General features: G+C 40.8%; 1 protein-coding gene and 1 pseudogene across 2 annotated transcripts in view; both read left to right on the top strand.

Moving 5' to 3' along the window:
- The window catches only part of PDK3 (pyruvate dehydrogenase kinase 3), a 76,703-nt gene that overhangs the window by 47,829 nt on the left and 7,481 nt on the right, over nt 1–21,393 (top strand). For both annotated transcript variants that reach the window (XM_023202588.2, XM_023202589.1), the window contains exons 6-11: nt 7,370–7,447; nt 12,390–12,466; nt 13,773–13,874; nt 14,273–14,383; nt 17,814–17,927; nt 21,127–21,266. In XM_023202588.2, coding sequence (XP_023058356.1) covers nt 7,370–7,447; nt 12,390–12,466; nt 13,773–13,874; nt 14,273–14,383; nt 17,814–17,927; nt 21,127–21,266 — 622 coding nt within the window. The remainder of the gene's footprint in view (nt 1–7,369; nt 7,448–12,389; nt 12,467–13,772; nt 13,875–14,272; nt 14,384–17,813; nt 17,928–21,126; nt 21,267–21,393) is intronic.
- LOC111536283 lies at nt 1,203–1,488 on the top strand (annotated as a pseudogene).

Genomic DNA, 21,393 nt, shown 5'->3' with positions numbered 1-21,393 from the left:
AGAAACTAGGAAATAAAATGGAAAATCCTGCTGTAAGATCATTTTAAAGGTATATACTTAAATACTTGGTATAAAAATCAGTTCTCGCAGTGATGCTAAGTTGCCTGTGTTGTTCCTACATGCTATTATTGCTTAATATAATAGCACACAAATGGTATCCTCAGAGCACGTGACATTATTCTGGTTCAGAAATAATGTCTCGTGCTCTCACTTTGGGCTCTTCAGGTTACAACTAACAGAGACCCACTCATGCTAGCTCAAGAAAGATTTATCAAAAGAACCTGGTAGGTTCCATGATAATCCAAGGACAGGAAGCACTTTAGAGTTGGAGCTATAGAAATTGGAATTATCAGCCTGGCCAACGTGGTGAAATCCTGTCTCTGCTAAAAATACCAAAATTAGCCAGGTGTGATGGCATGTGCCTGTAATCCTAGCAACTCTGGAGGCTGAGGCAGGAGAATTGCTTCAAAACGGGAGGCGGAGGCTGCAGTGAGCTGAGATTGCACCACTGCACTCCAGCCTGGGTGACAGAGTCAGACTCCATCAGAAAAAAAAAAAAGAAATTGGAATTAGGAAACAGAAAACAAGGTTGTTTTCTGTGTATCTTTGCAACTGGAGTTGCCAAGTCGTGGCCTCGCCGCCTTTCTCCATGCCTGCTCCATTTACCTGTTTTTGTCTGTATACTGGATGACTCAGTGGCATCTTGTTGGGCACTCTAGTCCTTCACAGATGTCATGATAATTCTCAGTGTACCCTTTTGGCTTCTGCCCTGCCTGATCACCCCAACTGTCTTGATCCTAAATTCTCAAAAGATGCATTTAATTAACTCAGCTTATCTTTTTTTGCCCACGATCTTAATTCTAAATTCCCAAAAGATGAATTTGATTAACTCAGCTTATCTTTTTTTTTTCCCCTATGATCACAAGTTTTAGGATTCTGATCAGTCTGGAGATTGGTTGCCCTTACATTGGATGTTCTGCTCCCATTTGCCCAGTCTGCTGTGGTTTGGAGCGTGAGATGTGGGGGCCTACTCCTTTAAAAAATCCCCGTTGGATCCCACTCAGGATGGGTTTGGGATAGGAAGGATGATGATAGACATGCCTTACTAGAATTTCTCTGAGACTTGAAAGTGTTCCTAAAAGGCAGCATATCAATTCCAGAAGGTGCGGTGTGGGTCAGTGTTGTCTTTGTGGGCTTCCACCATGGTGCACTGTGGCCAGGGCCAAAAAGTGCAGAAAGTGGATGTAGCCCATCAGCCTTGCCTTCATCTTCAGATAACTTGCAAAATAGATCTCGGATTCAGGTATGACTCTATGAGCAAGTGAATATGCTGATAGAGGGCCGTATCATTGGTTTTGACGAGTCTGTGAACCTCATATCAGATGATGCAGAAGAGATTCATTGTGAAACAAAGCCAAGAAAACCCCCGGGTCAGATCGTGCTAAAGGAGATCATATTCTGCCACAAAATGTCTCTAACCAGAAATGATCAAGGAAGTGAGAAACTATTGAGAAATTGTTTTTTTAGGTGTCCTTTGTTGGGAGTATAGTTCTAAAATGTGTGTTCAGATTGTTTCCATTATCCATATATATTATTACCAGATGACAATAAATGCTGTGGGATTGTTTTTATTAAAAAATATAAATAAAACAATTAAAAACAGCCTATCAGCACTTTTCTAATGTTTTCTGGTCATTTACATTTACCGTTTTCTGACAGTGGCTTCTTAAACTTCAGCTTTATGCTTTTCTGTATTCTATTAGACTCAAAGTTAGGGATCTTGGCAGCTTCATTTTAATTTTTTCAACAGTCACTCAAATTCATCCTAGTCCAGCCTCTCATATTTGTTGTCTCAAGTGATTGCATGTATTCAAGATAGAGGCTAATTAATATTTGATAACAGAGTTCTGTGGTGAATTTTGAATAGGAAAATCTGATAAAGCAACCTCCATTATCTATTTAATTTTCCTGTGTGCTATTTATTAAAACGGATTCATGGCTAGTTTGGTTCTGTTGGGCTGATTTCTGTGTGAACCTTTACCCTGTTCTCAGCCTTTTAAAATTTTAGTCTTGGCCGGACGTGGTGGCTCACGCCTGTAATCCCAGCACTTTGGGAGGCCGAGGCAGGCGGATCACGAGGTCAGGAGACCAAGACCATCCTGGCTAACAAGGTGAAACCCCATCTCTACTAAAAATACGAAAAATTAGCCAGGCATGGTGGCGGGCACCTGTAGTCCCAGCTACTTGGGAGGCTGAGGCAGGAGAATGGTGTGAACCTGGGAGGCAGAGCTTGCAGTGAGCCGAGATCACGCCACTGTACTCCAGCCCGGGCAGCAGAGCCAGACTCTGTCTCAAAAAAAAAAAAATTTTATCTCATGTATTTACAGTTTAGTTATTTTAACCTGGGGAAGTATGTATGAGCCACACCTACAGTTTTATTAATTACTTGATAATCAGTACCTTAAAACCCTTGAAAACAGATTCCTAAAATAAGGCATATCATTTATATTCAGCGGCAATCATAATTTTCTAATATTTTCTTCTAAAGATTGATGGTAAATATTGGCTCCAATATATTGCACATAAAATAATTTGGCAATTATCTTTTTTGAAATTTTGATTTCTAAATTTAAAAAATAGAAAAGTTTGATTAGAAAGCTTATTATAAGTAGAATTTACATTTTACTCTAAGTGTAAATTACAAGCCATTAGTTGAATTTTGGTTTTGATGGTGATTTCTTAAAGCTTTTTCATTTTTATGTTAAATTATTTTACTTAAACAGAAATATCCTGTTTGAGTATATGAGTGCTGTCACCCCAGTACCTCATAAGCATTCATGTCCTGGGAGAGATGAGTGGCAGAATTAGTGTGACTCAGACTTGACTTTCCAGGGAAGTGGTCTAGCTTCTCTTCCGAATTACCTGCTAAGTTTTAAGAATGTGGACTCTCAGGCTTCAACATAGAGCTACTGCCTCGGAATTTCCAGGAGTTCCTTTCATAATCTGTACTCTTTCTTTTAAACCTGGTAACGAATCCCCCACACAGCTAGATTGGGGAATGACTCTAGGCCTCTAATTCCCAGTCTCACCAAAAGGAACACCTCCTGTCAATGTAGTTTACTGCATGTTGAGAACTTAATCATGGGCCAGAGGATCGTTCCATTTAACAAATGCTCACTAAGTGTGTATTGTGTCCCAGGCATTGCAACATGCATTGTGTCCAAGGAATTTACAAAGATGCGTAGTATATAGATAATATCATTAATGCCCTTTTGGCTAGCTGGTGTATGTGAGTCTACATTGTGATGACTTGAGTTCTTCAAGGATCATCATGCAATTCTTAATTATAGCATTGATACACTATATTTTGTAGTGATGCTTTAAAAATTCTTAATCACACGTGGTTTTAGGAGCCGTACTGGGTCTTTGTGTTTTGAGTTGGCTGCTTCTGTCCGGGCTTGGTCTTTCACATGTTAAATTTGTGTAGCACGTTTTCTTAACAACGCTGTCATGATCATGCTACTGGGCAAGCGAATTCCATGAGGAATTAGGACATTTAGTGGGTGTAGGTTATTTTTGTTTGGTAGTGAATGGAAAAGCACTGTTTAAACATCTTTATTACATACCTGGAGGAGTTGTTTTGTGGAGATGTGTTGGCTTTGTGTATGGATGATGAATGATCGTTTTTAGGTTTCAGTGTTTGTGATCTTGGAAATTCCTGTTCAGCTTTGTGCTTTCACGTCACTAGGTGGAGATGTAGCATTGTTTGGTGGCATAGGCTAAGCAAGAGGAGTGAGTCTTGATTTCTCTTCTTTTGACAAAAGTACTTTACAGATATTTGATAAGGTTTATTATAGCCTAGGAAAACACTTGTAAATTTAGTATAATTCAAAATTTTTAACTTACTTTCTTTTTCAGGGTTGAAATTCAATGCTACTTAAGTGTCTATTTTCATACTGACCAACTCTTTCAAACATTTGTTTTTCTCCTCTTACTGCTGTTTCCTTTTTGCTGTCCCTCATTATTTCACCTTGTCTGAGTTATTTTAATATCTCTATCTTTGGTTCTTTATAGGGATTTAATTCTAAAAGTTTAGTAAAGGAATCAGAATTCTTACTCTGAGGTCAAATAATAGATAAAATTTTAATTTGGTAGCAATATGAAGTCAGTGAACCAAAATTTATAGTCTGAACATACCCTAATCTTATCTTTGTATTATTGTAGGTTAATGATGTCAATTTTTAACATTAACATTCTGTAGGGCTTACTTTTCCCCCTTTCCTCCCTCCCTTCTTTTTCTCACCTCTTGAATATTAAACAAGCACAGTATCTACTTTTGCACAGTATTGATGTGGGGAATATAAAGGAAATAAGAGCCTGTCTCCAAAGAGCTGATAATCCTGTTGAGAACATTCCAAATGCGCCCACGAAGCAGCAATTTTCTACTCCTAGGTATATACCCAAGAGAAATGAAGGCATATGTTCACACAAATGTTTAGACATGAAGGTTCATAGCAGCACTATTCATAATAACCAAAAAGTGGAAGCAACCCAGATGTCTACCAGCTGATAAATGGATAAAGAAAATATGGTATACTTGCACAATGGAATATAATATAGCAATAAAAAGAAATGAGGTTCTGACACATGCTATGATGTAGATGATGCTTGAAAACATGCTGGTGGAAGAAGCCAGTCACAGAAGACCGCATATTATTCCATTTATGTAAAAAGTCCAGAATAGCAAATCTATAGAGATAAAGTAGATCCATGGTTGCCTAGGGCTGGGTGGAGGGGAGTAACTGCTAATGGGTTTGGAACTTCTTTTGGTAGTGATGAAAATGTAAACTTGATTATAGTGATTAATGCACAGCTCTGACTATATACTAAAAACCACTGAGTTGTATGTACTTTTTTTTTTTTTTTTTTTTTTTGAGATGGAGTCTTACTCTGTTACCTAGGCTGGAATGCAGTGGTGTGATCTCAGCTCACTGCAACCTCTGCCTCCCGGGTCCAAGTGGTTCTCCTGCCTCAACCTCCTGAGTAGCTAGGACTACAGGCACCCACCACCATGCCTGGCTAATTTTGTATTTTTAGTAGAGAAGGGGGTGTCACCATGTTGGCCAGGCTGGTCTCGAACTCCTGATCTCAAGTGATCCCCCTGCCTCGGCCTCCCAAAGTGCTGGGATTACAGGTGTGAGCCACTGCACCCGGCCATGTGTACACTTTACTTTCAATGAGTGAATTGTATGGTATAAGAATTATCTCCAATAAAGATTTTTTAAAAGTAAATTACCAAAAGGTTTAAAATTTATCAAACCAAGGTTTTTTTTAAAATTTTTTATTTATTTTTATTTTTTTTTTAATTTTGAGACAGAGTCTCACTCTGTCCCCCAGGCTGGAGTGCGGTGGCACGATCTCGGCTCACTGCAACCTCTACCTTCTGGGTTCAAGCGATTCTCCTGCCTCAGCCTCCCAACTAGCCTCCCAACTAGCTGGGATTACAGACACTCACCACCATGCATGGCTAATTTTTGTATTTTTAGTAGAGACGGGGTTTCACCATGTTGGCCTGGCTGGTCTTGAACTCCCGGCCTCTAGTGATCAGCCCACCTCGGCCTCCCAAAGTCCTGGGTTTACAGGCGTGAGCCACTGCACCTGGCTCAAGGACTGTTTGTTGACCATCTACACAGGCACTATACGAAGTTCTATGCAAGTTATAAAACAAGTGTTAAGACACAAACGCTGACCTCAGATTGTTTATAGTTCGAGAGAAAAGGCATAGATGCAGTATCCAATGTCTTGTAATGCACCTTTGCTTTCTGAATTTGCTCCCCATCTTTGAATCTCCTGAATTCTGTCTTCCAGCTATTTCTGTAATGGCTCTGATCTTCTTACCGTATGTCTTTTATTTTATCCTTTAAAAAGTGAACTGTTGCTCCTCAGACTTTGATAAATATCAGCCCCAGCCTGTTACCTTTAACTAATTGAAAGGACCTTTTAAAGTGATAGTGGCATCTCCAGTAATTTAAATTGTGTGGCTTATGGAAATCCATTCATTCAGCAAATACTTACTGAGGTTTCACTTACAAATAACTCTGGCAAATCACAAGACTGTTGGCATTATTATTTTTAAGATCATGACAAATATTATTTTGCTACAATTTTGTCAGCTTGCATGGTGCTTGGAAAGTATAGTCTTGAGTTCGTAAATTTTCATGAAAAATATCTTCTGGTAATAGTTATAAGTTAAACAAATACGTGTTTGGTATGGAGCTAGCTGAATTGCCAGTATTCTAGTATGTTGCCATTGTTATGGTCATTAAAACTTTAAGAAAAGAAAGCCAGGCACGGTGGCTCATGCCTGTAATCCCAGCACTTTTGGGAGGCCAGAGTGGGTGGATCACCTGAGGTCAGGAGTTTGAGACCAACCTGGCCAACATAGTGAAACCTCATCTCTACTAAAAATACAAAAATTAGCCGGACGTGGTACCATCCGCCTGTAATCCCAGCTACTCGGGAGGCTGAGGCAGGAGAATCGCTTGAGCCTGGGAGACGGAGGTTGCAGTGAGTCGATATGGCACCACTGCACTCCAGGCTGGGCGACAGAGTGAGACTCTGTCTCAAAAAACAAACAAACAAAAAATCCTTTAAGAAAAGAGAGATTGCCGGGCGCGGTGGCTCAAGCCTGTAATCCCAGCACTTTGGGAGGCCAAGACGGGCAGATCACGAGGTCAGGAGATCGAGACCATCCTGGCTAACACGGTGAAACCCCATCTTTACTAAAAAATACAAAAAAACTAGCCGGGCAAGGTGGCAGGCGCCTGTAGTCCCAGCTACTCGGGAGGCTGAGGCAGGAGAATGGTCTGAACCCGGGAGGCGGAGCTTGCAGTGAGCTGAGATCCGGCTACTGCACTCCAGCCTGGGCGACAGAGCAAGACTCCGTCTCAAAAAAAAAAAAAAAAAAGAAAAAGAAAAGAGAGATTAGCTGGGCATGGTGGCATGTGCCTGTAAGGCCAGCTACTTGGGAGGCTGAGGTGGGAGGACTGCTTGAGCCCAGTAGTTCGAGCCTGTAGTGAGCTATGATCACACCACTGTACTCTAGCCTAGGCGACAGAGTGAGACACTGTCTTGGAAAAAATAGAAAAGAGAACTTTTGTTTTAGTCATGTAATTCTATTAAAGCCACAAAAGGATATTTTGTAAAAGGTTGTAGTTGATTAATTCTACATCCATCTGTTTAGACAGTTTGTTTATCTTATATACCTATAGATATATACATGCACATGCATGCACACACACACACACACATACATGCTTGTGCCTATATGTTATTAGTGCAGCAGCTAAACTTTTTCCTTTTCTTGTAGATGCATATGAAACAGCCAAGATGCTGTGTGAACAGTATTACCTGGTAGCTCCAGAGCTGGAAGTGGAAGAATTCAATGGTAAAAGAAAACTAATTTTAACCTTACATTCAAAAAAGGCTGACTAAGAAGCTCTTTATACCTAAGCCATATTTCAGTGAGATCCAAAATTTTTTCATTTTCTTATGTATTTTGTAAACTTTCTGTGCCTTTGGTCAACCAGATATATTATTGTAAGGAGTTTTTAGACAGGAATGTGTAATGTGTTAGACCTCAGAATTCTTGGAACAGAAGTGATCAAGGTAGAGTATGTACAAAGGTATAAATAGGCCGTTCTCAAAGTAACAAATGCAAACAGTCAATAAACATGTGGAAAAGTGTTTAACTTCACTAATCAAGGAAGTGCAAACAAACACAGACAAATGCCTTTTTTTTTTTTTTTTGAGAAGGAGTCTTACTCTGTTGCCCAGGCTGAAGTACAGTGGTGTGATCTCAGCTCACTGCAGCCTCTGCCTTCTAGGTTCAAGTGATTCTCCTGCCTCAGCCCCTTGAGTAGCTGGGATTACAGGTGCCTGCCACCATGCCTGGCTAATTTTTGTATTTTTAGTAGAGACGAGGTTTCACCATGTTGGCCAGGCTGGTCTTGAACTCCTGACCTCAGGTGATCCACCCGCCTTGGCCTCCCCAAGTGCTGGGATTACAGTCGTGAGCCACTGCGCCCGGCCAGAAATGCCATTTTTGTCTTTCAAAATGACAGTGATTAAAACATTTTAATGCTTTGAATTTGTGCCCACAAAAATATTTTCTCACCAGCACATATATTTCTTGTATAAGCTTAAAGTGGTATACCCTTTCTAAAAAATGCCAACAATGTTCTTTCTGTTTGGCCCAGTAAATAAGTTAATAATGGTCATTTTCTTTGGTCCAGTAAATTAAACTTCAGAACATTTATTATAAGAAAATAGAGGCTGGACACGGTGGTTCATGCCTGTAATCCCAGTACTTTGGGAGGCCAAAGTGGGCGGATCTCTTGAGTCCAGGAGTTTAAGACCAGCCCGAGTGACATGGCGAAACCCCATCTCTACAAAAAATACAAAAATTAGCCAGGCGTGGTGGCACATGCTTGTATTCTCAGCTGCTTGGGAGGCTGAGGCAGGAGAATCACTTGAACCCGGGAGGCGGAGGTTGCAGTGAGCTGAGATAGTGCCATAGCACTCCACCCTGGGCAATAGAGTGAAACCCCATCTCAAAAAACAAACAAAAATATATGAAAATAGAGATGCACAGATTTATGTACAAGATTGATGATCACAGTAGTTTTCTTATAAAGTTAGAAAACAACCCAAGTTTTCCACAATAGAGCATTGTTTAACTGAATTGTGGTACACCTATAATTTAGAATACTATGCAGCCCTTTCAAATGATGCTTTAAACGAATAATGTATGGGAAAAATTGAGATATTTTTTAAAAATACAGGCTATAAAAGTTTATAATAGTGGAAGTTCATTGGAAAATATTTTGAAGGATTTATACTACCAAAATACAAATAGCAACTTCCTGGGTAATGGGGTTACAGATGATTTTTTATGTTCATCATATGATTGCATATTTATTTACATATTCCTTTTTTTTTTATTTGTAAATTATGGAAGAGACATGCTCATCACAAAAATACAAATACAGAAATGTGAGTGAAAAGGGAAATCCCCCACTACTTTCTCAGTCCCATACAGAGTTTTGGTTTTTGCATAAAGCATGTATAGCTTTAACCCTATTTATAACATGTTTTTCACTTCACCTTGAAGACCTTTGCAAGTATTAATCTCATTTAGAGATTATCCATAGTGTAGCTTACCATAATTTATTTAACTATTTTCCTATGGGTATACATTTAGGATTTCCGGTTTTCCTATATTCCATATAATGAGCTATGAAAGAGTGTGAGAGGTGGGGAGGGTGGAAAAATTTGTGAACATATGAAAGTATTTCTGCAGGTTGGATTCCTAGATGTGGAATTACTGAACAGGGTGTGAGCATTTACAATTAAAGATAAACCAGGCCAGGCATGGTGGCTCACACCTGTAATCCCAGCACTTTGGGAGGCTGAGGCAGGAGAATCTCTTGAGCCCAGGAGATCGAGACCAGCCTGGGCAAGATAGCAAAACCCTGTCTCTACACAAAATAGAAAAATTAGCTGGGCATAGTGGCATGTGTCTGTAATCCCAGCTACTCAGGAGGCTGAAGTGGGAGGATCGCTTGAGCCCAGGAGGTAAGAGGCTGCAGTGAGCCGAGATCACATGACTGCATTCCAGCCTGGGTGACAGAGCAAGACCCTGTCTCAAAAAAAAAATTTAAAAAAAGATAAACCAAATTCCCCTTCAGAAGTACATTAAAAATGTATTTCTCTTATAATGAGATTAAACTGTGAAAGGAGTTCAGGCTGCTGTTGAAGGACATGGCCCCTCTATTTGACTAGAAGGCATGAAGTCAAAGCTGCTTTCAAGGTCTCTTGAGTTCTCTGAGAAGAGTCATATCCCCATTGAATAAATACAGTACCAGGACCAAGTGGGCTTGTCTGGAGTGTTCCTGATGAGAGCCATCTTAATATTCTCTCTCTCTTCATACGGACTAGGCAGGAGCTGACCTCACATCCACAGGTAGTAACAAATTGCTCTTTTGCGTGAGTGACAGCCTCCCTCATTCTAAAGGCCAAAGCAGCAGGCCTGTTCTTGCTGATTTCCAAGTGCCAGCCCATGTCAGCACATTCTGTCCCCACTGAGGCTGTCATGCTGGGCAGCTCACCCACCAGGAGAGGAGCTTTCCGACTCTTTGGCATTGTCTCACGAATTACAGAAGCCCCGTTTCAATCATGTTCTGAAGCCCCTTGTCCTATCACTAAGATAAATGAATGCTGGTGTTTCTAGGTAGCCTCTAGCTTTATGTTGCTTTGGGTAGTGTAGTGATTATTTTTATGTATAATTTATTAATGCTAGAGCTCTCTGTGAACATGATTAAGGAATGTGTTTTTGCCTTAACAAGTTGTATGTTGGAGATGCAGGTTGGAGGTTGATCCTGAACACCTTAAGTGGATGCTTTTTTATTTTGGAAGGAGAACTGTCTGGAAATAAAATTCCTTATATCCAATGGTATTTCTTAAATGCTGTTTCAACTAATGGCATTTGGAGCAATGATTGTACAAAATAGAGACTTTATTATTTCTGGAGTCTTGAATATGACAAACCTAGGCCATTTTTTTTAATTGACTTTTAAAAATGTGCCCTTAGATGGAAAATTCATATTCTACTTATTTATAAGTCAGCAAACATCTATTAAGCATCTACTACTTAACAGCCAGCCTCGAGACCCAGAACTAGGAAAGAGTCATGGACAAAAACATCTAACATGGTTTTAAAAGGAAGTAAAGAAATCTAAACTATAATGTTCCCAAAGAAAAGTGCAAGTAATTGAGCAAGCCTTTATATGGCTCCTAGAGAATGTTGTTTAAACTGAAAAAACAAAACAAAACAAAACAAAACAAAAAAATCCCACTGTATAAAAGGCGTTTGCCTTTTCTTGAGATTTGGGGTGAAAAGGTTGAATTCATAAGGCTGTTTATGTAACTAATCATGCCATTTGGTACAAGATAAACTGAGCACCCAGCTTGTTCCTCGAGCCCCATTAAAATGACAATAAAGGAGCTAGGCGCAATGGCTCACGCCTGCAATCCCAGCACTTTGGGAGGCCGAGGCGGGCGAACACCTGAGGTCAGGAGTTCAAGACCAGCCTGGCCAACATAGGGAAACCCTGTCTCTACTAAAAATACAAAAATTAGCCAGGAGTGGCAGCGCACACCTGTAATCCCAGCCACTCAGGAGGCTGAGACAGGATAATCGCTTGAACCTGGAAGGCGGAGGTTGCAGTGAGCCGAGATGGCGCCACTGCACTCCAGCCTGGGCAACAGAGCAAGACTCTGTCTCAAAAAATAAATAAATAAAAATGAAAATAATTGCTCTTTGAAGAGTTCAGGATTTAGAATCCAAAGCTCTTGGTTCAGGTGTCCGGTTTCGGTGCCACTTCTGGGACCATGGGCAAGTCACACAGGCTTCCCAAAGCCTGTTTCCATGCCGCTAAACACCACCACCCTGCTAGGAGCCAGGAAATGTTGTCAGGAGGAGTCAATTGAATAATGTATGTGAAAGCTCTTGGTAGACTGCTAAGAATCAAGCAAATGTGAGCTCTGATTTATATTATTGTTAATTACCTTATTAGAGGAAGTAGCTGGTCGAAATTACAGCATTCTACCTGAGAGAGTTCATGTAGTTTCAATCTCTTAAGTGATTTTGGGTCATGAGGAGGAGGAAGGACTATATTTTTGAGCATCTACTCTGTATCCCACACTCTTCTTAGTGCTTGACCCGGGTTTTGGTGCTTCTCAGATTTTCTTCAGACGACCCATGGTGCAAGGGGAAAAAATCGTAGGTCTCTAGGGGTTTATCTGCTAGCTGCTTGAGAAAAAGTTACGTGAACTTTACATTCTATGCTATAAGATGTCTTGTTTGTCATAATTTAACAAAATTGAACACTGCCATTTAGTCCAGTTCACCAGCCCTTTTTTTATTTTCCCGGTTGCTCCACATTCCCCGTGGAATTCCCCCTGGGGTCAGTGGCAGAAGGTAGCCCGCAATTTGAAAAACACCAAGTGATATCTGGCTGGCCTTCTGTAATACTCAGGATGTTATGGCATAGGTGATAATATTCCAATTCTGCTCCACAAAGTTTCAAAGAGATTGAGTGATTTATCCAAGGTCACATAGCTGGTAAGTGAAGGAACGGGGTTTCACCCCAGGTTTGTTTGATTCCAAAGCATATGCTTTTGCTCAGCCCTGCCTTTAGAGGTGGAAACTCAAATTAGCCTTTTATAGAGCTCTGTTTTACACACTTGGAAAATAGAGTGCAAACATCATTCTTGAGTTTCTCCTAGTTTGGGTCCTTATTGATTGATGGTTTTGTCTCTGTTTTCAGCCAAAGCGCCAGACAAACCTATTCAGGTGGTTTATGTGCCCTCACATCTGTTTCATATGCTATTTGAGTTGTTCAAGGTAAGTGGAATTTTAAAAACATGGAAAGAAGTCTTCATTTTAAATTACTTTGATTCAGAGCATAATGGATTCATTAGATTAGCATGAGAAAAAGGTTTTGCATAACCATTTTAAAAATTCTATTTCTGATATCCTGTGGGTTTTATAATTTGTACACTGTGAGATGAAAAATTGCTGTGTACAGTATAGTTTTCGTGAATATTAGTACATATTGATTTTGAAGCTTAATTGCACTTTAGTGATTTTATGTAAAATCCATACTGTTTTTTTCTTTGGTTATGAGATTAGAGATACTTTTTAGTTTCCAAACCTGGCAAAGGCTTTATTGGTGGTAGCCAGATCAAAATAAAAGCATGTTTATACATATTTATGCTTCTGAAAATTAACCACACTGGTACATTAGTGGTTGTTCCAGTCCTGAGAGATCCTGCAACCCTTTTATAAAATATTTGAATCAATTCAGAAGATCCAAGAGAGGCAGAGAAAGATGTAGATGAGCTGGACCAAAAGAACCACCCCCCACCACCCCACCAAATCCTTTAGACTCTGCAACTTAAGCTGTTGCTTTTGTTAATCAGTAGCTAATGACATTTACAGTAGCAGTATTACAGGCACAAGGCATTTGAGCTAAAATTTCATTTCTTCCAATGCGTGAAATACTAAATTGAACACCTGAAAAATCAGTTATGCTGATTTGCTTCCAAAAATTAGAGTGTTACTGATGTAATGCTTTAAGGTTGAAATGGGCATTAAATTGTGAACTTTCTCTTCAGCAGCTGTGGCTTTTTCAGAATTTCTTTTTAACCGATATTTCTTCTACTTTTTTCAGCCAAATGATTAATTTTTGTGGGAAGCATGCATCCTTTCAGTTTTTCTGCCTTCTTTAGAGAAAAGGTGCTCTATAAATGCAGACTGATAAATAGGATTTAAAGTGCACAAATCAGCCTCTGCATAGCCTCATTACATGCGATAAAAACATTCCTCTGGATTGAGTTGAATAATTTAAATACCGTAAAGCAAAAAAAAAAAAAAAAAAAAAAAAAAAAAAAGAAGAAGGAGAGAAAAATAAATATTTAGCATGTTGGATGAGGCTAAAACTAGGTGAAAAACAAAGTGTCAGGAATTTTTTCCTTGATTTGAGCACGTTTAGCTAAGCTCTTTAGAGGGAAAAGTGCCATAAAAATCCAACTAATATTTGCCCCCAAAAAAGGGTTGTTGGGTATAAGTCATCTTGCACTTCTTTCTCTTTAAAAATTATGGTTTGTGATTCGGCAGTATGATTAACAAAAAGATCTTATTATTTTAGAACTCAATGAGAGCAACAGTCGAACTCTATGAAGACAGAAAAGAGGGCTATCCCGCTGTTAAAACCCTCGTTACTTTGGGTAAAGAAGACTTATCCATTAAGGTAACTGTTTTATGTGCATGTATACTTTAATTATCAGTTGTGATTTAATAGTATCTAGACATTGAAAAATCACAGGGAAGAAAATTGACATTTATTGAGTGTCCTATTTGTAAGTTCTGTGCTAGATCCTTGGCTTAAGTTACCTTATTTAAACTTCGTTAGAACCTTGTTATTCATGGAGTTGAACAAGACCTCAACATCAAGCCTGTTGGATCCTACTGTACCATTCGGCCACCTTTGCTTTACACTGTTCACAAAGGAGCCATGTCACTGGGGGATTCAAAGTCCTTGTACATTTTAGAGTAATCTGCTATGTACTTTATTTAATGAACCCACTGCCTCCTACTAAGTATAGATCAACTTCTTTGTTTTGATTGTTAACATTTTGTACATTGCAGATCAGTGACCTAGGTGGTGGTGTCCCACTTCGAAAAATAGATCGTCTTTTTAACTACATGTATTCGACTGCTCCTAGACCCAGCCTGGAGCCTACCAGAGCTGCCCCTTTGGTAAGCATCTCAAACTGCTGCTGAAGGAAAGATCATAAGCACGGGAAGGGGTTCAGAGGGAGCTGCCTCTCTCCCCAGGTTGTCACATTAGTGTAGTTGATTTAGAATGTTGCGGTTTGGAGGAGGGGGAATTTTTTGCCTTGGCTACTTTCTTTGTGAATCCTTTGTACTTCTATTTCCTCTCTGATTTATCTCTAAGAAACACTCCGAGCTGAGTGCCTCACTCCCAAATACAGAGAAAAGTACCTCATCGTGGTAAGACTGCTACTGGAGCACCATTTTCCACTTTGTGCTACCCTTGGAAGGGGTGGAAGTTACCAGTGGGTGAGCAAAGGGACAGTACTGAATGCATAGCTGCCACTTGGTCCTGCACACTCTGGCGTGCATACCACAGAGGCGCGAATCACCTAGTGCCTTGGAATCTCCACTGTCAAATTTGTTTATATAATTAAAATGTTAAATTATGAAAACACTAAATTTTTATATTAAATAACATTAGCATGAAACATATAGGTGGTGTATGCGTTTTCAGAGCCCTTTCTGTCTCACTCTGGAAATAGCCTTCAGCCCTATTAAGTCAGTGAGAAAAGCCTCTGGTTACCATGGTAGCATTTAGATCCTGGTAGGGCCACACTTGCTTCCCCTGCTGAGTGTTTCTAATTGACAAACAACAATTGAACCCTGTGTCATTAAACACAGCAACATATCTATCAGTCTGCAAAATGGTTCAGGGTATAAATTAAGTTTCATTTTAAAGTCCTGCCTGACTGATAAGCACATAAGATTATATTTTATTTGTATGAATAAAATCAAACACTTTGCATCCTTTATTTGAGACAGAGTTTGTTAACTCAGCATGTTGGAAACAGGAAATCATTTATATAGGATTCGAGAAGATTCATGAAAGGTCACGTTTGAGAGGCATTGCCTTGACTAGGCTCTGGCATGCACTTAAATACACATCAAAAGGAAAAAAGGCAGCACAAACAAATCTAGCACCTTCCTCAGTTGTTTAAAAGAAGTATAGATTGTCTCTTCCAGGTCTTAAAATAGCATCTTGAGGAACTGGGGACTTGTAAGAGACTTTTAAAAATTACGCACGCACACTCCCATTGTATAGACGAGGAAATGAGGAAATGACCTTGCCCAAAGTCATTGAACTAATTAACTGCAGAGTTGGTGCTGCCCATGTCTGTGTTCTTTCCAGTGTACTATGTGGCCTTTCCTTTTGAAGAAATGCTTCCGCTAGTGGCTCTCCCAGTTAAGAAACTGGCCTGTAATCCTAGCACTTTGGGAGGCCAAGGCGGGTGCATCACTTGAGGTCAGGAGTTCGAGACCAGCCTGGCCAACATGGTGAAACCCGGTCTCTAACAAAAATACATGAAAATAGTCAGGAGCAGTGGCGCACGCTTGTAATCCCAGCTACTCAGGAGGCTGAGGCACAAGAATTGCTTGAACCTGGGAGGTGGAGGTTGCAGTGAGCCAAGATTATGCCACTGCACTCCAACCTGGGCGACAGAGCGAGACTCTGCCTCAAAAAAAAAAAAAAGAGAAAGAAACTCTCCTCAGCTTTAAAGTGGGCACATGGATATGTACTACTAGAAAACATAATTTCCTCATTGAGCAACTCGCACTTTTACACCTCTGTGCCTTTACACGTGCATTTCTGTTGTGAGAATGTCCACCCAGCGAACTCCTGCGGATGCTTTGACACTCTGGGAAACCTTTCCTGAACCTCAGCAAATCCGAGGTCCAGACCCCTCCTCTGCACTCTGAGAGTCTGGGCTTACACTCACATCTGCATTGGCCTCGGAGCTCTCGCCTGTTCCGTGTCGGACCTGAGGGCAGGCTCTGGGCCTTGCTTGAGCATAGAAGGCAGATTTCCTCACATCTCTTCCTAGAGTGAGCTAGTTTCTTTGCTGTGGTTACCTGAGTCACTACTGTAGATACCTCATCTTCACTACTGGCCATATTCAGCAAGTCCTAAAGCCCTCAAATAATGGAGTATGTTCTTTTACCCTCTGCCCTTTCAGTTAGGAGCTACCCTGAGAGAAGGTATCAAGGAGAGATGTTAGAAAAGGGCAGAAATCCATGTAACTTCATAAAATTGCTGCTTCCAGTAGCTGGAGTACGCTTCGATTTATTTAGTTTTACTGTGGTAAGCACTGTGCCAAGATTTGATACTTGTTATATTATTTAATCCTTAGAGCAGCTCTGAGGTCAGTTTTTTTAATCATATATTCAGATGAAAAAACGGTCTCAAAGAGGTTGAGCAAACTGCTCAGAGTCACACAGAAAGTGGATTTCAACTTGGGTCTATCTGAGTCTAAGGCCCATGTGACTCTATGCACATGGTCCCCTGCCCTCCTTCCTTAACCTTGTTCATAGATTTAACCAGAAGTGAGGAAGCTTGGTGTTACAATATCTCCTTCCACACCCTGCCCCACTGCCACCGCAAACGGTATTACATTTAGTTTCGGTTCGTATTGTTCTTGTCCATACCCGAGACCTTTTTTTTTTCTCCCTGAACACCTGTTATTGACAGTCAGAGTTCCATGACATAGAGATATAGTAGGGTACTGAAAATTTTTTTAATCTCTAAAAATATCTGAACTATAATATACCAAAATATTCTCACATTCCCGGAACCCATCAGAAAATTGTTTTCCTTTCCGTGTTCTGGTCTTGTTACTGGTAGATTTGCACTCAGCACTGCGCTATTGATTTTCACTTCCAAGAGCAGGGAAATCTGATCATGGGACGTTGAAATGATGTGGTTTAGTTTTGTCATCAGGTCCCATTCCCCTTGATTTGGAATGTGCTTTTTTTTTTTTTTTTTTTTCTTTTGTGGAGATGGAGTCTCCCTCTTCTCCCTCTGTCACCCAGGCTGGAGTGCAGTGGCGCCATCTCAGCTCACTGCAACCTCCACCTCCCGCGTTCAAGCGATTCTCCTCCCTCAGCCTCCTGAGTAGCTGGGACTACAGTCTCCCACCACCTCGCACAGCTAATTTTTGTAGTAGAGACGGGGTTTCGCCATGTTGGCAAGGCTGGTCACGAATTCCTGACCTCAGGTGATCCACCTGCCTCAGCCTCCCAAAGTGCTGGGATTACAGGTGTGAGCCACTGTGCCCAGCCTTGGAATGTGCTTTTTAAAAATGATAAAACTTTGCTTTTAAATGCTAAAAAAGTATTAGTTAAAAATTAGAATATTTTTATTATTATCCAAACATATAAGACATGTTTTTGCAGGTGAAAATAAAGAGGTTGTTTGCCATAGAAGAGGATATACATCATTGTAAAGGTTGAGTCAGTAATTTCTTTGATTTAAATCTGAATCAAGAATTTATTTTAACCTTCTCTGAATGGTCATCATATAAAATGTGGTAGCATTTGTGCCTGTCTCACTGTATTAATTTTCTTTTCTCAATAGGCTGGATTTGGTTATGGTTTGCCAATTTCCCGTCTGTATGCTAGATATTTTCAAGGAGATCTGAAACTGTATTCTATGGAAGGAGTGGGTACTGATGCTGTCATTTATTTGAAGGTACTGCATTTATTTATTTATTTATTTATTTATTTATTTATTTATTTATTTTTTTTTTTTTTTGAGACGGAGTCTCGCTCTGTCGCCCAGGCTGAAGTGCAGTGGCCGGATCTCAGCTCACTGCAAGCTCCGCCTCCCGAGTTTAGGCCATTCTCCTGCCTCAGCCTCCCGAGTAGCTGGGACTACAGGTGCCCGCCACCTCACCCGGCTTTTTTGTATTTTTTTAGTAGAGACGGGGTTTCACCGTGTTAGCCAGGATGGTCTCGATCTCCTGACCTTGTGATCCGCCCGTCTCGGCCTCCCAAAGTGCTGGGATTACAGGCTTGAGCCACCGCGCCCGGCCTAGGTACTGCATTTTATTTGTTAGTATGAGGCATCTTTGCTTTTTAAAGCTTTAAGTTCTAATCGCTGATTGAGAATAGCAATCGTTTCTTAGATTCATCTCAGATTTACTTCACTTACCCATGAAACCCATGTTATGCCTCACCCTTGATTCTATGCTCAGGTATAACAAAATATAAAACCTGGAGGTATAGAAATTAAAATACTGAGTTTGGCCAGGCACGGTGGCACATCCCTGTAATCCCAGCACTTTGGGAGGCTGAGGTGGGCGGATCACCTGAGGTCAGTAGTTCGAGACCAGCCTGACCAACATGGTGAAACCCCATATCTACTAAAAATACAAAAAATTAGCTGGTGTGGTGGTGCACGCCTGTAGTCCCAGCTACTCAGGAGGCTGAGGCAGGAGAGTCACTTGAACCCGGGAGGCAGAGGTTGCAGTGAGCTAAGATGGTGCCACTGTACTCTAGTCTGGGCGACAGAATGAGACTCCGTCTCAAAAGAGAAAAAAAAATTAAAATGCTGATTTTTAAAACCGTAATTTTAAATTGTGACTTAAAAAACTGCATGCCTATTGAAAGATCTGATCTAAAAAGAGATAGATTTTCATAAACTGAAGTATTTTGGTCTTCTGTTTTAAAAACTCACTGGCCTTCCCAAAGTTACAAGAATTCGGTAATCATAATATGGTTAGATAAAAGGTTCATTTAATAACAAACTTCTCGGGCCGGGCGCGGTGGCTCAAGCCTGTAATCCCAGCACTTTGGGAGGCCGAGACGGGCGGATCACAAGGTCAGGAGATCGAGACCATCCTGGCTAACACGGTGAAACCCCGTCTCTACTAAAAAATACAAAAAACTAGCCGGGCGAGGTGGTGGGCGCCTGTAGTCTCAGCTACTCGGGAGGCTGAGGCAGGAGAATGGCGTGAACCCGGGAGGTGGAGCTTGCAGTGAGCTGAGATCCGGCCACTGCACTCCAGCCCGGGCGACAGAGCAAGACCCCTTCTCAAAAAAAAAAAATAAAAAAAAAACTTCTCTGTAACACTATTTTTCTTATTCATTGGTGGTAATTGGACTTTTATTTCTAAACTCTAGAATATTTGTAACATTTTTTTGAATAGGTAATATAGACACATAATAAAAATTTAAAAGCTGCAAAAGGAAAAATTAGTCTCTCCTCCCACTGGCCCTAAACCACCAGTTCTCTTCAGCGGAGATCACCACAGGTCTTAGCGTCTTACAGTTCCTCCTAGAGTTGATTCTACATTTATAAATATGGGAAAAATAGAATTTTTCCCACATAAATGAAATTTCAGCACCTTCTTATTTTTTTTACTTTCCAATCTGTCTTGGAGATCTTTCCAGAACAGTTTATGTAGAACTGGCTCATTCTTTTAAATGGTGGCATAACATACTACTGCGGGTCAAGCATCCCTAACCCAAGAATCTGCCATCCAAAATGCTTGAAAATCTGGAACTGGCCGGGCGCGGTGGCTCAAGCCTGTAATCCCAGCACTTTGGGAGGCCGAGACGGGCGGATCACGAGGTCAGGAGATCGAGACCATCCTGGCTAACCCAGTGAAACCCCGTCTCTACTAAAAATACAAAAAATTAGCTGGGTGTGGTAGCAGGCGCCTGTAGTCCCGGCTACTCGGGAGGCTGAGGCAGGAGAATGGCGTGAACCCGGGAGGTGGAGCTTGCAATGAGCCGAGATTGCGCCACTGCACTCCAGCCTGGGCGACTAGGCGAGACTCCGTCAAAAAAAAAAAAAAGAAAATCTGGAACTTTTTGAGCGCCAATGTGATGCTTGCTCAAAGGTCAAGCTTAAAGGAAATGCTTATTGGAGCACTCCGGATTTCAGATTTTCAGATTAGGGATGCTTAACAGGTAAGCACAATGCAAATATTCCAAAATCGGAAAAAATCAGAACTACTTCTGGTCCCAAGCATTTCTTTCTTTCCTTCCTTCCTTCTTTCCTTCTTTCCTTCCTTCCTTTTCTTTTCTTCTGTTTTCTCTCTTTTCTTTTCTCTCTCTTCTCTTCTCTTCTCTTCTCTTCTCTTCTCTTCTCTTCTCTTCTCTTCTCTTCTGTTTTCTTGATGGAGTCTCGCTCTGTCACCCAGGCTGGAGTGCAGTACCGCCATCTCAGCTCACTGCAACCTCCGCCTCCTGGGTTCAAGCTATGCTCCTGCCTCAGCCTCCTGAGTAGCTGGGATTGCAGGTGCGTGCCACCACACCCGGCTAATTTTTTTGTATTTTTAGTAGAGACAGGGTTTCACCATGTTGGCCAGGCTGGTTTCTAACTCCTGACCTCAGGTGATCCACCCACCTCAGCCTCCCAAAGTGCTGGGATTACAGGCGTGAGCCACTGTGTCCGGCCTGTTCCCAGGCATTTCAAAGGGATACTTAACCTGTGTATGTGACACCAGAATTTAACCAGTTATTGGGAGTATTTATCTTAGATGCCCATGCCTCTAAGTAATGTGATATTTAATATCACTTGATGGTATGTGTTTATAAACCTGGGATGCATGAGACTTTATTTCTTCCTGGGCCCTTCGTGAGACCAATCACCAGGTATAGTAAAAACAGTTGATCAAAGCAGTATGAGCTGAATTAAAATATGTTTTGTTCTGGTCATGTGTATTTCAGTTCTGATTTTGAATGAGCAAATGTTTTCATTCCTTTAAAAAAGCTTTAATGTTTTCCTGGCCAGTCTAAGTAAACTACTAAGGTGTATTTTTAATATCATTTTGAAAATATGTATTAAGGTTTCTGATGTTTTACATAAAATTTGGGTTACTATTTCACTTGAGAAAAATGACACTGTGGACCTTTGGTGTATATTTTTGTTTCTCCAATAGGCTCTTTCAAGTGAGTCATTTGAGAGACTTCCAGTTTTTAATAAGTCCGCATGGCGCCATTACAAGACCACACCTGAAGCCGACGATTGGAGCAATCCCAGCAGTGAACCCAGGGATGCTTCAAAATACAAAGCGAAACAGTAATGTACCACTTTGATTTCCATTACAAAGTATCTGATTTGTCTGAGTAAAGGTGTCCCACTCACCGTTCCAGGAATTCTTGCACTGTAGAGGTATTCACAACAGCGAGCAGGGATTTGGCCTACC

Source organism: Piliocolobus tephrosceles, chromosome 12 (genome assembly GCF_002776525.5).
Source record: "Piliocolobus tephrosceles isolate RC106 chromosome 12, ASM277652v3, whole genome shotgun sequence".
NCBI lineage: Eukaryota > Metazoa > Chordata > Mammalia > Primates > Cercopithecidae > Piliocolobus > Piliocolobus tephrosceles.
The sequence above is the reverse complement of the archived record's forward strand: the minus strand, read 5'-3'. Positions and strand labels throughout refer to the sequence as shown.